The following is an 18051-nucleotide window of genomic DNA, read 5'->3' on the forward strand; positions in this document are numbered from 1 at the left end:
TATGCATTTGTTTTTATAGCCTACCTGTGGAAGAAACATGGTTATACAGTTATTACCATACTTACATTTCATAGCCTGTGAGGAAACATGGTTATACATTTTCCATACTTACCCTCAGAAGATGTGTCTTTGATGACTATGAGTGTCCTCATTAAATATCTCTGTCATCTAAGTGTGCAAATGTTTTAGATTTTTTTAGGAGGCTGGAATAACAGTCCCACTGCAGGGCAGTTCCAGGGCATTTTCCATCATCTGATGGTGCACTGTGGTGTCTCACCAAGTACGTCGGGCAACGTGGCAGCACAAGATGAGACTGTATCACTATCGGCTGCAGACATGCACTCTGCTTTAATGGTAGAAGAAGAGCTCCCGTCCCCATCTGCAAACATTTCTGCAGTCATATGTGACCACAGTTACCTGCCCACCTGCTTTGGTGGTCTTGTGGACAATGCCCTGGTCTACATTTCAGGGTTTGTTGTCTGAAAAATTCTGAAAAAACTGTCCTGTGAGGTGTGCCGTGCAAGCTTTGTCAAAGCTGCTGTACCCTCATCCTTTGACCAGAGCTACCACCTGCCTCAACTTAAAAACAATGGTGGTCTGATGATCCCCTCAGATGGAACAGTGAAGGTGGTCAGAGCAGCAGAGCGTGTGATACGCCAAAAATCAACAGGTGTCAGTGTGTCCTTTGTCAACCAGTTCGTTCGGGCTGAGATTGGTTCTGAAGATGTGTTTTTACTCGGGGAGCACATTGCAGAAACATGTTCCTGTCATTTGTTGTCTCTGTATTTCACAATTTAAGGCTGCACCACATCGCAAAATTAACTACCCTGGAGATAATGAGTGCCAGCACATGCAAGAAATTGTGCAAAAACAGTTATTTTTTCAAATAATGTATGATGAATGGAATGTTCTTGGGGAGGGGCTTATAGAATATAATGGGGTGTAACTAGGCAGAGGGGGGACGAGCCTGGGAGAGCAGGCTCGTAATGTATGTGATGACGGGATCTATGTGACTTTGCAGTCACCGATCTTTAAACTCTGATTAAGAGGACTCAATTTAAGACTGTTTTATTTCTTTCCATGAACGCGCGTTGTAAATATGTATATAGCTGTAGGTGTCTCAAATAAATGTGCAAAGGAAAATTGCACAGTAGGGGGCGAGAACGAGTCCAGAGATAGTTTGTGAGGTAGAAATCAGCTCAGCTGTTCCAGAGTCTGATGCACAGTCTATCAGAGCTACAATCCCGGCAGCAGACTCATCTGGATTCTCCATGAAATCAAACATTTTGTTGGTGATCCCACATTCTGGACTGAAATATTGAACAGCGAGGGGAAACATCTTCCTGTTGCTTTTATTTGATGCATCTGTGTGTAATGAGAATGGTCAGGATTTATCTGATGTTAGGGCCTTCACAACGTCACTCACTGCCTTTGGAGCAAGGACATCTTTAACCACTGCCTCTGCCTTTGTTCTCCCTAAATTTTGAATCTGAAAGAATATTTTGAAAGAATATTTTGATGCAGTTTATGTGCACAGTCAGCACTGTTGTAACTGAGGTTGTGACTGTGTGGTGCTGCGGTAACCTGGAGAGAATGAGTGAGATGACAAATTCTTAATTAAATTGAATCAGACCATTCAAACAGTTAAACAGAGGTTTAGATTTAATCTATTGACATGATTTGTTCTTTCAATAGTAGTTTCAATAGGAAACTGAATCAGTAATAACAATGTTCTGTACCATATCATTGTCAATATTTTACAAACCTTTCAATTTGCCTTAAATTCATCTTAATTTACCTTAAATGATGCTATTCAGTCATCAATGTGCCTCTTCCCACTCACATTTGCATCTCTACATAAGCTTTCGTTTCTGGGGACGTGGTGGAGTGTGGAGCAGAAGACATTTTTTTGTGGGACGGGTGTGTGGCGTGACGTCTGTTGCTAGGAAACGGTGATGGCAGCGCCAGCAGGTCCGTAGCAGGCCGGGGGTCCTAAGAGGATCCACCACCATTTTGCTGGCCTTAGTATTTCCTGTTTTTTTATTTCATGCTGAATTGTTACATTTATTGGTGATGTGTGTGTGACAGAGATGAGTATTGGACACTTGAAAATACTCCTCTGGGCCGACGCCGGTCACCATGCCAATGACAACAATTTACACAGAAGAACAATTTAGACCTGTAAGGGATAATGTCCATTTTGGTGTAGGCATATCCGGTTAGGCAGGAGGTGGCTGGCCCAGGATGGATCTCTGGAAAAGGCTTGTCTCTCCTCATCTGTGTTCCTCGAGAAAATAAAACAGGGAAAATTAGCTCTGTATAAGGACATACACAGGACAGATGAGATTATAAACATTTCTGGAGTGTGGCAGCAACTCCGGCATTAAATCAGGTATTCATCAGTGGCCCTGTGCCTGCAGGGGGCTGCAATACGTTCTCAAGGCTACTGGCATTAAATGTTTGGCTGCAGAAAACCTGCAGGTCAAATGGACTGAACTTCATTGACAACTTCAATCTGTTTTTTGGGAAGAGAGAATTCTTCAATCGGACTGCAAACTAACAAGAGGGGTGTCAATCTCCTGTCAGAAAACTTTATTTTATCTCTGTGTAACTTCTCTGTTTCAACTGGTGAAGAAACGTCAGCGTTAACACCCAAGGACACCGTCGCCACTACAGAGACACAACATCCTCCCCCCACAGAGGATGCGGAGTAATTAGATGGGAGCCATGTGCTGTATCAGCTGCCAGAAACACCACAACCGAATAGACAATCCACACCATCCTCCACCTCATCATCACCTCACCTGAACTTCCCAGAAACCATGGAGAAGCTTGTATCTGTAGGGACAAGACTGACACTTTCACTGTCAGCGAGTCCTCAGGTACAGCGGCAAATCACCTCAACTTCTCCCCCACAGTCCTTAATAAACAAATCTCCCCCACAACCTCAAAGTAAAAAAACAAGCTCATAATCCACCAAATAGACAGCTCCGCTCGCGAGCTCATCACCAGCAGGAGCTCCACCCACCCTCCACCACCGTAAAGGAAAATTAACATCTTTTGGGTCCGTGCTGCTACAGTGTTGATATCAGCGGTACATATTTTCAAAACAAGCATGGACCCTGTGTCCCAATTATCTCTCCCATTCCAGTTCTGATCAGAAGCAGAAAGAACAAGGAGTTTAGGTCAGATACTGTGAATACATCCAACCTACAGTATGTTGGAAGTATCTCAGTCTCTGAACCAAAATGCACAGGTTATTAAGTTAGCTCTACTAAATATCAGATCTATTACAAACAAGTCTTATCTAATTAATGATTTAACTACATCTTATGGGCTTGATTTCATGCTTTTAACAGAGACATGGTTAAATTCATATAGTGCTGATATTGTGCTAACTGAGTCGGCTCCACCAAACTTTAACTTTTTAAATGTTTCTCACAATGGCAAGAAAGGGGGAGGTGTAGCAATGCTGTTTAATGATACTTTCCAATGCAAGCAGTTACCACTTGGCGATTTCACATCTTTTGAATATTTGAGTGCAATTTTAAAAGGGGTACAAAGAATATTACTAGTAACTGTCTACAGGCCTCCTGGGTACAATGCTAATTTTATTGATGATTTCACAGATATGTTATCTTTTATTTCTACTGAATTTGATCATTTTGTTATTGCTGGTGATTTTAACATTCATATTGATAATCCCAATAATAGTTATGCCAAAGAATTCTATGATGTACTTGAATCTTTTGAACTTTCTCAGCATGTGTCTGGAAGCACGCACTGCCATGGTCACACTTTGGATGTGGTTATCTCAAAGGGTCTTAACATTTCAGGCTGTATTAAGGATGTTGCATTGTCTGATCACTACTGTGTATTTTTTGAAATGTGGATTTCAATCCATAGCAATGCCAGGTAGGTTAGGTTAAAGAAAAGACAGATAAATGAAAGGACAGCTGCACTTTTTGTTACCAAAGTGTGCTCTGCACCTTGCCAACTATCAGGCTCTGTTGATACTCTGCTGGATAGTTTCAACTCAAAAACTGCCAGTATTTTGGATCAGATTGCACCAGTTAGAGTTAAAACCATGCAATGTAAGCAGAAAGCTCCATGGAGAAATGATCCTGCAGTTCAGCACCAAAAAAGAGAATGCAGAAAGGCTGAGCTCAGATGGCGTAAAACCAACCTTCACGTACAAAGATTTTCAAAGATAGGCTGCGTGATTACAATAAAATAATGTGCAAAGCTCGACAATCCTTCTTCTCTAGCATTATTAACAATAGCAAAGTGCTTTTCACTATGGTTGACAGACTAACAAACCCACCTACATATATGACCCCTGAGCTAGTTTCAATTGAGAGATGTAATGAGTTTGCAAAATTCTTTAATACTAAAATCCATAATATCAGACAAGCCATCTGTACGCCTACATCCACCAATGAGCCAATTTTCTCTCCAAAACCGGAGTTGTATAATCCAGGTTCAGAAAGTAAAAGTCCTCACCAGGATTTTGCTCAGGCTTCCTGGATTGTGTTGATTCCACTAATTTTACATGGAGTGCACTAATTAAAAAAATCTATCAAGCTTGAGCAAAATCCTGGTGAGGATTTTTACTTTCTGAACCTGGATTATACAACTCTGTCCAAAACCACGCAAAATGTTCAACATGTCCCAGTTTAGTACTATTAACGAAGAAGGTTTAATTGATACAGTGAGTCATCTCAAATCATCCACTTGCAGCCTTGATAATGGTAATGACCAACCAAGTTTTTAAAGAATGTCTTTTCCGCAATATCAATGAACATTCTTCAAATAGTGTGACAGAAATTATTGATTATTGACTAATCATCATTGATTAGATCATGTTTAGTTATTATAAGAGATCATTATGAACTTTATGATTTAGGACATGTCCATTCTGACTAAGCAGAAGGACTACAATAATGAAGTAGTGTGTTTCAGTGTAATCATGTACTTATGTTCAGTTCATATTATGCATGTGTGCTATACTGTGACCCAGGTCAGGGAGAGTGCTGAGCGTAAGAGCACTCTGTTAACTGGTAGTCACTAGGCTACTAGTCTTGGGTCATTTAGCTTTCTCTGTGTTCAACTGATACATCAGTTGCTTCCGCTAACTCTAGGGAAGTCCATATTAGGAGATACACACATGTGAGACAAAGTAGCCTGCTGGACGCTTATGTTTTGGAACATGCTGTGCTAAAGATAACCTGCTGTTAGAACTGCTGAATTGTGTTTAAGATTGTATATAAGCAGGGGGACTGCCCCCCTGCCTTCAGAGTTGTCATGCTTGAATGAGACTCTCGTGTCTGTGTCTGTCTTTGTCCTATTTATATATATTTATATTTTTGTAATAAATTAATCATTTAACCACGTCTGAGTCCTCATCCATTTCCAGAAAATTTCTACGACAATAGTAAATTCTTCACTCATGTCAGGTGTATTTCCGAGTGCATTAAAAACTGCAGTTGTGAAGCCTATCTTGAAAAAGAAAACTCTAGATGCAAACTTGTTGAATAATTATAGACCAATTTTTAATCTACCCTTCAAGGTAATTATGCACTTTCTGTCCACAAATAGCTGTTTAGACCAATTTCAGTCTGGCTTCCGACCTAATCATAGTACTGAGACTGCACTCATTAGGGTTATCAATGACATTCGGGTAAATACAGACTCAGGAAACATGTCTGTTCTACTACTGCTCGATCTCAGCGCTGCCTTTGACACCATTGACCACAAAATTCTCATAGATAGACTTGAGAACTGGGTTGGACTCTCAGGAACTGTCCTAAAATGGTTCATACCTTATGGGGTAGTCTGCGAGATTAAGCACTAGATCTGGAATTTTCTGTCTTGAGGCCTTAGGGCCCAGGAGGAGAACTTCTGTCTTGTTCTCATTAAGTTGGAGGAAGTTTAGAGACATCCAGCTTTTAATATCTCTTACACAGGCCTCAATTTTTCCTAAATTGAGCTTGTCGTCATGTGGGAGTAGCGTTTCAGGCAAGCCTGCTGGTTCTCGTTTCCGAGAGTAAATATGCACTATTTACTGAAATTCGTACTATTTTATTATTTAGAACATTCCTTTATTGTTAGAATTAATATTAATTATACATTTTTATATATTAGATATTATATTTTTATATATTATATATAAATTAGACTTGCCTTTATTTATAAATTCTGTATATTTACATATTTCAGTATAAGAATGTCTAGAAATCCAGTTTGCAATCTGCAATCTAGAAATAAACTGTACCAAAATCATACCATTGCAAGCACTGTTTTTATTATACAATAAAAAAAGAACAATAATAAAAAGACAATTCTGGCGTCCACATCTGAAGCTGTGGAATTGATGTGGACGGTGCTCACGGCTTGAGAGCGGGCAGTTTGAGGGCGGGCAGTTTGGTGCTAGGCGACAGGGCCGGGAGGGGCGGAGAAAGGCCTTGGCCACGAAGCTTCAGCCTCTCGATCTTGGGTCGCCGTAACTGGATCTTCTGCTTGGTCTTGTCCTCCGAGGTCAGCTGCGTAACTGCCCTCTCTGCCATTGCTGTGGTCACAGGGTGACAACGAATCAAAAAGTAAGATACTGGAAGGGGGGAGTTTTTATATAAGCAGCCTTTGACTGTTACGCTGCTAATAATACAGCCATATAAATAGCACCTTCCAGTGTTGAAAAGACATCCTTGAATTATGCCGCTAATACAAAGTATGAGAAAGTCTTAGTATGTGTAGGATGAGAGAAATGTTAGTTGTAAGAACTACATTGGTCATAACAAAGCAGCTGTCTGCCCCCATTTTTTTCCACTTACTCTTGCGTATAGAAGGTGAAGTCACTCCTGGAGTTACTGATTCCTGGTCTTTAGGCCCATGCGGTTCATGAAGCCCATTAAAGACCAGTCATCTCTGGTAGGGGAGGTGTTGTGCTGCAGGCTCTTAAGGGGGACCCCGTTGGCTTCATTCTGCTGCAATGTGGTCAACCTCGTGGTCTCTGTCTCCTCCACCTTCTGCTGCAGTGTGATGGACATTGTGGTCTCTTTCTCCTCCACCTTCTGCTGCAGTGTGGTGGACTTTGTGGTGTCTTTCTCTTCTCCCTGATTGGGAACAACAATGATGGAGCAGTCAGTGGCTGAAGTGGTCTTGCTGTGTGACTTTGGAAAGGGCCGCGTCCTGATGCGTCGGACCAACTGATTCTGGAGATTTTTTCTCAGTCTGTTCTTCAATTTTCTTGTGAAGGCCACGATCTTGGAAATATTTGGCCTACCCCGAACAGCTCGGTTTGAGAGATGCAGTTGCTTCGAGCATATTGGAAGCTCTCCTGCCGGAGAGGGTGTAGCTCTCTCCTGTGCTGTGTTTTTTTGAGTGCTCTCCTCATGCATGCCTCCCAGTCCAGGTGAGTCCTTTACCGCACAAGTTCTCCATGATGTTGGTGTCTGCAGGTTCTTGCCTTTTTTGTCACCTGAGTCACCTTTACTTGGTTTGGGTCCAAGCTCATGGAAAACCTGGATGGACTGCGCCAATTGTTGAACAAGTTTCTTTCTACTTGTCTGGCTCACCTCAGTGGGCCCAGCGTTTGTGGCAGCGGATGTTCCTGAGGTGACCTGTTTCCTGTTTTTTCCCTTTCCCTGGATGGTCCTGGCAACAGCCTGTTCAGCATCTGCCCTCTTTTTTTTACTCTCATTCTTATTATTGGCACCTTTCTCTTTCTTTCTCTTACTAATCTGCCTCTTCCCTGCATCTTTCCTCTCATGTTCTACTGGACTCTTACTCTCACATCTCAAATCTTCTCTGTTGTTCTCTTGGCTGCTGGCCTTCCTCTTCCTCTTGCTGTGTGCATGTGATGATTCAGGGTCTCCCACCATCACTGACGTCTTAGGGACTCCGAGTTCTGAGACGTCCTTTCCTGTGGTCCAGTCATTGTCTTTATGACCTAATCTCTTATGTTGAGGTGAATTGCAGGACCCTTCTTCCTCTATCATCTTTCTGAGTCTGGCTTCAAAGTTCCCAGGATCATACACATCAAAACTTATTTTACGCTTTGCCTGGTCTGTCCTGCTCTCCTCCTGTTTCCTGAGTGGGACAAAAGTGCTCTGTGGGCTGGGCATGGTCTGGAGCTGCTGACTCTGGCCAAAGGCTGAGTGGGGGAGTCCTCCTAGAACCATCAGGTTTGGTTGTGGGTAATTCCCATAATACGTCCACGGAGACACCAGTGGGGGAACCACACCTCCAAATGTTGGGATGTGTCCTATCCAACAGAAATACTGGCATTGTAATATTGTGTTTTCACAAATTTAAGGTGGATGCATTGTTGAATACAATTGAAAGTTAGCATCTTAGGATATGTGTTTCTTAGTCAGTTTTGATCTTTGTAATGTTATTATTAAGGCTTTGTAAGAAATGTTAACCTACCAGCAGCTCTGACAGGATGGACTGGAATGTTCTGGACAGGGTTACCCATGAATAGTCCATTTCCTGTTCACAAATTATATTGATTCTTAAATTATATCCAGTCATCTTACAACAGTTCTCAGGACACTTATTTTTTTTAATAGATAAGAATTACTATTTGCAGGGTTGCCAACTCTCACGCATTGAGCGTGAGACACCGTCTTCACACGCTCTCACGCCACACATCCGATTTCTCACGCTGAAAAAAAATCTAGTTTATTTACCTCTGAACAGTCCTGCACGGATCCGTTTTTTGAGACCCGCACCCACCCATATCCGCAGAGTACAGCACCCACCCACCCGCGAACCCGTGGTTCAAAGTTAAATCTGTACCCGCCCGGACCCGTTAATATTTTACCCATTACCCACCCGTACCCGTGAAAAATCACACAAATCGAAAGTATTGCTATAGAGCACTTTATTTTACAATGCGCCTCTGAAAAAACGTCAGTACAACACAAAATAAAATCTAATGTTGCGGTGCAGGAACAGTAGGCTATTCCTATCTAAAAGTAGCAACTGGTAAAACGCAAGAAAATGTATGTAGCCAACCGGTGCCATAACACAATGCAAAACGAGAGGGAACAAATGCCAGTATAACAACTAAATAAAATCGCATAGGTTCACAGTGGTAGTAGTTTCTTATCTGCTGGGAGCAGCACGCTAAGTTCTCTCTCCTCATTTTTCTTTGTTCTAGCACGGCCACCCATTTAGCTTTGAAACCACCAAGCAAGCTACAATAAATGCCCGGTACTGCGTTATAACCAGCCTCTGCTCATGTTTCCGCTGGAAAAGAACCGAAGTTTGGGTATTACCCCAGAACGGGTGAAGAGTAAAGTTCAGCCCGCTCTGGCCAACGGAGCTACGGCATAAGTAAGCTCCCCTGAGCTTCGCCACCACCATCGGGAGGCGCTAATCAGGCAAAAGGTAACACTATGTTCATTACGTAGCAAATAAAAGCCTACTAAAAATGACCACATATTCATGTGCTACCCACCCGTATTTAACTTACCCGCCCGCATACCCACCCGTAAAATTGCGGTATGTGTAAAACCCACCCGTTTCAGCATATTACCCGACCCGGTGCAGGACTCTACCTCTGATCCATATGATTCAATGAGTTACTAGTTCGCTCTGGCGCCAACCACTGGCGATCGATCGATCGCGATATAATACTTAATTTGTATCCGTTTTACACCCCGCCCGGTGACAATTTAACCCGCCACCCGTCAACAACTTACGTTCGCAACCCCGTCAATAATTTACACTCGACCCCCCCTCCAAGTTCAAATCTCACTCCAAGTGAAGTTCAGAAGTTGGCAACCCTGTATTTGTCATTTTACAAAAGAAGAATACGTGAAATGGAGTCTCACTATACCTGTGTACAAAAGGTGGTTGTCATCAAAACTCATATCGAAAACACAATCTTAATCAAAAGTACAAACTTTTGAGGTGAGAAAGTTCTGTTTGTAGATATACACGTGTGAATAACATTTATATGGCGCGTTTTTGACGCAACAATTGATTTCGAACTAAATGTAGGCTTACTGTTGTCATAGTAATTTATCAACAGAACAGTGCTCAAGTGTTCTATTGATTAATTACCATGGCAACAGTAAGCCTACATTTAGTTCGAAATCATTTTTTTTTACAAAATAAATGAAGAAAATTCAAGACATTCATAATGAATATGCTTTAATACGGATTGTGTCTTCCGCCAAAAAGTAGTTCCACAACAAGTGAACTGAACAGTTCCCTGGCCTACCTAAAAAATAAAATAATGATTAACTACAAGACAGCTGCTGATACTGTAAAGCTCACCCTTTGTAGTGCAGATAGAGCCATATAACTGCCTAAGTATTAAGTTTAGCTCAGCCTTTTCAAATGTTCCCAAATTGACCTTAAAGTCGTTTTGTAAGAGCCAGTCCATGAAACACTTTGTAGCCCACTTTGTCAAATTCTATTTTGTTCATTTCGAGCCAGTTCCAGTGCGTTCAGTTGTTCTCACAAACGCTAGAACACTTAGAACACTTCTAAACCAATCAGATTGTGAGGTCGGAACTAATTTGTATAAAATCCCTATAGCGCACGGCCTCGAGTGGATTATTCTTTTTATAAAATACAAAATACAATATAACAAAATGCTCCAATGTTTAATGATATGAAGTTGATTTGTGTGTGCAGTAAATAATTCTTATAGTTCTTCTGTGAAGTAGTTAGGGTAGTTTGGTTATGGTTTCCATCTCACGACATTTAAAGAGTAAACAATTAACATTTCTACTGCGCGTGATTTAGAGACTCTGGTGCTCAACCGGTGTGACGCTCTTCTTTGCTGGTACGCCAGTGGTGCTTGACACTGGGAACCTTATTCTGAGGGGGCGTTTCACTGGCCAATTCCCTATTAAACGAACTAAATAAATTATTCTATAAGAGGAACAGTGAGTAAGTGCACGAGTGAATTGTAAATAGTTTAATATTTGCCCATGTAGCTGGTGATTTTAGTAGACATGGCTGTGTCATTTCTGTTAGCTTGTAGCATCAATATTTTGATAGCTAGCTAACTAGCAAAAATAATTTCAAAGTTACCAACATTGTCAGCTCAAACTGAAAAATGTTTGTAAATTGTTCTTAGACAATATATTAAAACATTGCTTAGCATAATACAATTTTTTTAGCACCCCGTTTAACAAAAATATCCCCTCAATTGTATTTTCATGTTTCACTATGCTTTCGACAACGACTTACAACCAGAAATTGCAATGCTTTGTTTCAGTGTGTTAGTGTATTAGACTGGAGAGACTACCATTAACTTCTGTTGTGACTTCATCATTCCATCTGTAACTAGGAGTTACGTTTATTCTGGCAGCACTTCACGCCACATGTCCCTGCTGTCCATGGTGCTGAAACCTCAACCTCCACAAACAATCTGGCTCTAGTCAGTCATCTTACATCTTACAGTCATCACCACACATTGCACTTCTCCCTGAGATTCTTCTCTCAATACAGCTTGCTTTTGTCCATATCACAGTATGACAATAACACAATCCCTCTCAGGACTTCTCACATCCTCAGGTGTTCTTGAGTCTTTGCATTCTGCCTTTAATGCCCAAGGCTCACAGACATTGGAAAACTACATTTTACATCACATCACAGATGTAATTAACAGCATTTCCATGATCACCTTTAGGTTGACTCTCTGTTGAGGGCCTATATACCAACAAATTTTTATCTTCGAGAGGGACCTCAGCAGTTAGTCTTACTGATCAATGTTGTCAAAACATCACAAAATGTAGCAATTGCTGAATGTACAATGTGTAGAATCATTTTATTCTTGTTATATGAACACGTAGGCTAAACGATTGCATCAGATCAAAGACATACATACCCAGAGATCTTGTCATGATCAACCTCTTCTCCAAATTATGAATATAAAAACATTTATGTTTTAAGTTGAATCAGTCAGCTGATCTAAGGCTGGCTTAATTGGGTAGTGTATGGGGCCTAGGATGTGGTTGTTATGAAAATATTTTTTTCTTCATTATAGCTCTGAACTCTGGAATATTGGTGTGCTGCAGGAAGTAATTCAAGGCTGGTGTCCCTTGTTTTGGAATGTGGTTTTCCTTCTGCATGTGGTTCGTCATCTGTTCAGGAATTCATGCAGCAAACTGTGGTTGTAGTGGACTGATGCATGTGTGCATTTTCCTGGTGCTTGAAAACAGAACAAATCACACCACCACCACTCCAGACCCAATCAGGGAGGGGTTCAACTCATATATGGGTTTAGCTCATTCAACAGATGTTAACATGACAACACTCTGACAACAATATTAGAGAATTAGAGACATACATAAAAGAAGAAGTGATGTGAATGATAAATAATTCTAATCTTATTCTTAAGAGCCCTACACTTCTTGATGGTCAATAATAGTAGTCCAGGACTGTGGAAATACAGCCATAGCAGGGGGGAATTCGGGGTGGTGAGAGGAGCCAGGGCAGTGGGTTGATCCTTCCTCATAACTGGGTAGGCAGGAGGTGGCTGGCTTAGGGGGGATAGCAGGAAAGGCTTGTCTCTCCGCGTCTCAATATTTCTCGGGTAGGAGGGCAGCCAATTGGAAAAGAAACAGGGGCGATTCGCTGTGCATGGGACTATATGTGGGACAGAGGACATTTAAACATTTCTGGAGTGTGACAGCAACTCCAGCATTAAATTATTACAGCCCAGCTAAAAGGGCAGAACCAGAAATTAACACAGACGTGGGAGCATCCTGAGACATTGGCATCCATCCACTACACTGTCAACCAACTGCTAAACTAAATAAGTAAATGTTAAACCTAGACTTAAAGATTGAGACTGTGTCACAGTCCAGTTAGTTGGGGGATCTTATTAGAAAAGGCTCTTCTACTTGCTGTTACCTTATTAATTATTGGAACTAATAAGAAGCCAGCATGTGATCATAGTAGATGTGGGGGTTCATAGTCCAGTAGGATGCCAAGATTTTGGGCTACTGAGCCAGGTGTAATGGGGTAGTCTGCCAGATTTAGCATTAGATCTGGTATTTTCTGTCTTGCGGCCTTTGGGCTCAGAAGGAGAACCTCAGTTTTGTCACTATTAAGTTGGAGGGAGTTTAGCGACATCCAGCAGTTAACATCTCTTACGCAGGCCTCAATTTTTCCTAATGTGGATTTGTCCTCATGTTTGGCTGAAATGCAAAGTTGGGTGTCATCTGATAAGCAGTGAAAATTGACACCATGTTTGCTTATAACTATGCCCAATGGTAGCATATATAACGTAAATAATAGTGGATAATAGAGATGTGAGTTGCCAGGTTATTTTTTTTACTTGAGTTGAAGGTTGCTTTTTTTCTAATTTTTTCAGAGTGAGGTTATGCTTTTGCAATTAATAAAATAATAATTTAAAGGCTTTTAACATATTTTACCCAGGGGTGCCAATATTTCTGGAGGGCGATGTATCAAATACGGGATATTGTCACAATTTGTGACAAAATCATCCTTCAAAAGTTATTCATGTAGATTATTTTCAAAAACCTTTGCTTATGCACATTACATGACTGACTGGTTGGCCCATGAATAATTGTTTACAAGGAAAATAGTGAATCCCTCAAATTATATACTGGATACATTCAACCTAAGACATGTTAACCTGTAACTCACTAATAATGGTTACATGAGTAACACTGAAAGTAAACCAGAAGACAATATGACTCTCTTGCAATTAAAAAACAAAATTATGTTCCTGATTCACTTCTTGTTAAGGCTCCTTATTCTGTCCAGCTGTCTGTGGTCTCTACTCCAGGGAGAAGCACTGGAGACCTACATGATGGAGAGTAAGAAAGAGGCAGAAAAGCAAAATAAAGACCAAACACGGTTCAGTGTTTTTCTGAGAAATGAGTGATGTGTTAGGGTTACACAAATCTCAAAAGATGAAACATCAGATGACCTGAAAACGCCATCCGTATTGATGGAAGTACCCTTAAACTCTCTGCTTACCCCTGTTTGCTGCAAAACACACACAGAGTAAAAATGCCTTTAGATTTAATTTTCCAAAAAAACTCACGAATAAGTCTAAATGCAATCAGGCAGGAGGAAGCACTAATATATAATAATAAGCACTAATATAATATTAAGAGGAAGCAAAAATATTCTGTACTGATGACGCTGTGCTGAATTACCAGAGGACATGATGATGAGTCTGATTAATGAGACAAGCTAGTTAAAACCATTTATAGTCCAGACTCTTAGTTACCTTGATGGCATTTGATATAGAAGAGATGATGTTGCACCACGTGACCAGCGTGAATGGTCCATGTAAGGTTCTCTTTATGTCAAGGAACTTGAAGGTGCAGACCTTCTCTACTGAGAACCCCACAGGTTCATCAGGTCCCTCGTCACACAGCAATATTTCCCTGAGGCATATTAAGTAGCAGGTCTTCATCTTACATCTCATGAGACCTGCCTCATCATTTTATGAAGTTTGTTGTCTAAAGAGGTACATTCACAAGCACTACAATGGGTAGTGGGGAGCAGTGGATGCACCATTTTTTTCTTGCGTGAGACACAGTAACATTTTGTCAAAGCTACGAGCTAAACAGAAGAACTGCTTTGCTGTTGGCTGGTCAGAGGTCCAACATGCTACTGCACTGGTGTCTTTATACTTTGTTTTCCAAATAGTTGTAAGTAAGTGTGTCATATTTGTCCATTTTTTTCACCGCAATCAAAATTTGTCCTCCGCTTTTATCCATCTGTGCAGTTAGAACACACACACACACACACACACACACACACACACACACACACACACACACACACACACACTAGTGATTACTAGGGGGCTGTGGATCACACGTGCCCAGAGCGGCGGCCAGCCCTAGCCCGGCACCTGGGGAGCATTTGGGATTAGGTGCCTTGCTCAAGGGCACCTCAGTCATGGCCTTAGGCCTGGGAATCAAACCCACGACCCTCCGGTCACAAGACCAGTTCCCTACCACAGGACCATGACTGCCCCAGTTGAACCTTATAATGCATTTTACACTGAATTTGAAGCTTTCCAGAATATTTCTATTATGTAAGGTTTTCAAGTGTGCACACTTTACTTGAACTATATTACTTATTCATGAATTAGGCCGTTTTTACACTTGAAATGTGTACAAATGTATTGCTAAACTGTACAGTGTACTGTTACCCATTATTGGTCTCAACAGCATCCCTCAGTGTACAGAACTAGGATAGGTTGCTGACAAAGAGGGTTGGATTCTTTGTGTGACATGTTGCACGTAGGAGGAAGCTCATCTATAAACCTCCTGAAGTAGCAGGGGAACGTTAACAGGTCTTTAATGATTTGCTGATGTTAAAGAACGGTGAAGAACACAGGGATTGTCATCTGTTGCATCTGGTCCTACACCATTATCTCAGCAACATCACGTCAGAGCTTCAGGATCACTCCTGAAATAAGAATACACGTTGGTCATTTCTCAAAATGGACTGAAGCACTTCCTGTTTTCCTGTAAATGGGGGTACGGTTCATTCATAAAAGATCTAATGCACTCGCAAGAATGAGTGGTCATTTATGAAGGAACTTTCTAATTCTGCCTAGTAACATGAAAAAAATTGATTATTTTGAATGTAAGGCCTTTCGGCAGGGTAAAGGCTAATTTTCTAACTACAGATATAAACTTATGCGTGTAAGTGACAGGGTGATCTGTGTAAAGTTAGAGATTGATGGGGTGATGATGAATGTCATCAGTGCTTATGCTCCTCAGGTAGGTTGTGATGTGGAGGAGAAAGAAGAATTCTGGAGACTTAGATGAAGTTGTTTTGCAGGTTCCTAAAGAAGAGAGAGTGGTTATTGGAGCAGATTTAAATGGACATGTTGGTGGAGGGAACAGTGGTGATGAGGAGGTGTTGGGTAGATATGGTGTTAAAGGAATGAATACGGAAGGACAAATGGTGGTAGATTTTGCTAAAAGGATAAAGATGGCTATAGTTAATACTTACTAAGGTGTTAACTGTTACTAAGGTGGTCTTACTAAGAAAAAGAAAGCACAGGGTAACATATAAGAGTGGGCGAAGATGCACACAGGTCGACTATAGCCTCTGTAGGAGACAAAATCTGAAAGAGGTTAGTGATTGCAAGGTGTTACCAGGGGAGAGTGTAGCTAAACAGCATAGGATGGTGATATGTAGGATGGTTTTGGAGGTGAAGAAGAGGAAGAGAGTGAGAGTGGAACCTAAGGTCAGGTGGTGGAAGTTAAAGGATGAGGACTGTGGTGTAAAATTCAGGGATGAGGTGAGGCAGGTACTGGGTAATGGTGGTAGTGTTCTGGATACCTGGGATGAGACTTCAAATGCAGTAAGGGATGTGGCTAGGAAGGTACTTGGTGTGACCTCAGGACAGAGTAAGATAGACAAGGAGTTGTGGTGGTGGAATGAGGAAGTTCAGGAAAGTTTGAGAGGAAAGCGGTTGGCTAAAAAGAATTGGGATTTTTAGCGAGATGAAGAAAGTAGACAGAGGTACAAGGAGATGTGTCGCAAGGCAAAGAGAGCAGTGGCAGAAGCTAAAGAGAAGGCATATAGCAAGCTGTATGAGAAGTTGGACACTAAGGAAGGGGAAAAGGATCTGTACAGATTGACCAGACAGAGAAACCGTGATGGGCAGGATGTGCAGCAGGTTAGGATGATAAAGGATAAAGATGGAAATGTGTTGTCTGGTGAGGAGAGTGTCTTGGGAATTTGGAAGGAGTATTTTGAGGAACTGATGAATCAAGAGAATGAAATGGAAAGAAGGTTAGAAGAGGTAGAGGTTGTGAATCAGGAAGTGCCTCAGGTGAGCAAGTGTAACATATTGACCAGACAGAGAGGGATCCAACTGCGGAAGTATACCGCTTTTATTCAAATGAGTCACGTTTACAAGAAACGGCACGAGTATCACTAGCGCTAGGTGTAGTAACAACAATAGCGTTTTCTTGGGATGGTCAGGACGGTCCAGGGTCATAACGGGGGGGCAGAATCCGGGAGGTACAGGAGGCCTAGACAGGAGGCGAGGTCTGGAGAGAAAGCAAGGGTCAGAGCACAGGAGATCGAACAGGCAATGGAAACGCTTGGTATGCTGCATGGGACAATAGCGTCAGGCTGCAGATCTCATTTGTCAGTCCACCTCGCCTCCGACACCTATCTCATCCCCGAGTCCGGGAAATGACGTCACCTTTGTCACATGCTTCAAAATAAAAGTCAACATGGCCGACCGCTCAGTGTACCAAACCACGGCTATAACAAGCAAGAATAGTTCATTACATTAAATACAGTACATTAATTAAACTCTTTGTGTATTTTTTTTGTGTTTTCTGATAGTTACGATTCTGTAGTATGTTATGGCATATCCCAAACGCAAGTCACACACACATACACAATATATATACATATATATATATATATATATATATATATATATATATATATATATATATATATATATATATATATATATATATATATATGAATTTGAATATATATGGTTAGGGTAATATAAAACATTAATTCAGGATGAAAACCGGTGTAATGTCTGACTCGGCCCTCCTCCTAGATCGTGCTGTTAGTTATTTTGTTTTGTTTAATCATCCGTGGTTACGCCCTGTTTTGTTTCCCCCGCCTAGTGTTAGTCTCATCAGCTGTTTCGTGTTTGTTGTGTAATGAGTTGGGGTTTTATTCCCTGTGTTCTCATTCCTTCGTTGGAGGTCGTTTTTTGTGTAACCATCAGGCTCTTGTTTCACGCCACGTAACCCTGTTAGGTCGGAGTTCTCCGCGGCTGCTTAAGTATCTGTTTTTCCTAGTCATGTTAACTGAGTATCTACATGGTCAGCGTTTGGTCATTTATGTATGGATATCAGCGGTATCGTTTGTTTATGTCCCGGTCTCTAACTGATTTAATCTCCTCGGTGTATGTGTCGGAACAGTTAGTTGTTCCTTGGTTAGCGTGATTTGTATCTTTCTAGTTTAGTATGTGTCATCGTCGATTGTAGTGTCTAGTTCTCGTTTGTTGATTCTTTTCTACATTTGGTGTTTCTTTAGTCG

The 18051-nt window shown here is 41.3% G+C and overlaps 1 protein-coding gene and 1 long non-coding RNA gene across 3 annotated transcripts in view; both read right to left on the bottom strand.

Annotated features, from left to right (window-relative positions):
• Nucleotides 1-6557: 6557 nt before the first annotated feature.
• LOC143522589 (uncharacterized) lies at nucleotides 6558-9950 on the bottom strand. Of its 2 annotated transcripts, XM_077016302.1 has the most exons (4): nucleotides 9845-9950; nucleotides 8428-8490; nucleotides 6831-8263; nucleotides 6558-6568 (listed from the first exon to the last, which is right to left on the bottom strand). In XM_077016302.1, the coding sequence occupies exons 1-3, from the start codon at nucleotides 9876-9878 to the stop codon at nucleotides 6864-6866; spliced, it is 1497 nt and encodes a 498-aa protein (XP_076872417.1). In that variant the 5' UTR covers nucleotides 9879-9950; the 3' UTR covers nucleotides 6558-6568; nucleotides 6831-6863. The 2 variants fall into 2 exon arrangements, with proteins under 2 accessions (XP_076872417.1, XP_076872416.1); XM_077016301.1 differs by lacking the exon at nucleotides 6558-6568 and having other exon boundaries at nucleotides 6710-8263.
• Nucleotides 9951-14234: 4284 nt separating this feature from the next.
• LOC143522590 (uncharacterized) overlaps nucleotides 14235-18051 on the bottom strand; it is a 32534-nt gene continuing 28717 nt past the window's right edge. The window contains exons 3-4 of the long non-coding RNA XR_013133065.1: nucleotides 15167-15808; nucleotides 14235-14390 (exon numbers count right to left, since the gene is read on the bottom strand). This is a non-coding gene — a long non-coding RNA (uncharacterized LOC143522590). The remainder of the gene's footprint in view (nucleotides 14391-15166; nucleotides 15809-18051) is intronic.

Source organism: Brachyhypopomus gauderio, chromosome 9, assembly GCF_052324685.1.
Source record: "Brachyhypopomus gauderio isolate BG-103 chromosome 9, BGAUD_0.2, whole genome shotgun sequence".
Classification (NCBI taxonomy): Eukaryota; Metazoa; Chordata; class Actinopteri; order Gymnotiformes; family Hypopomidae; genus Brachyhypopomus; species Brachyhypopomus gauderio.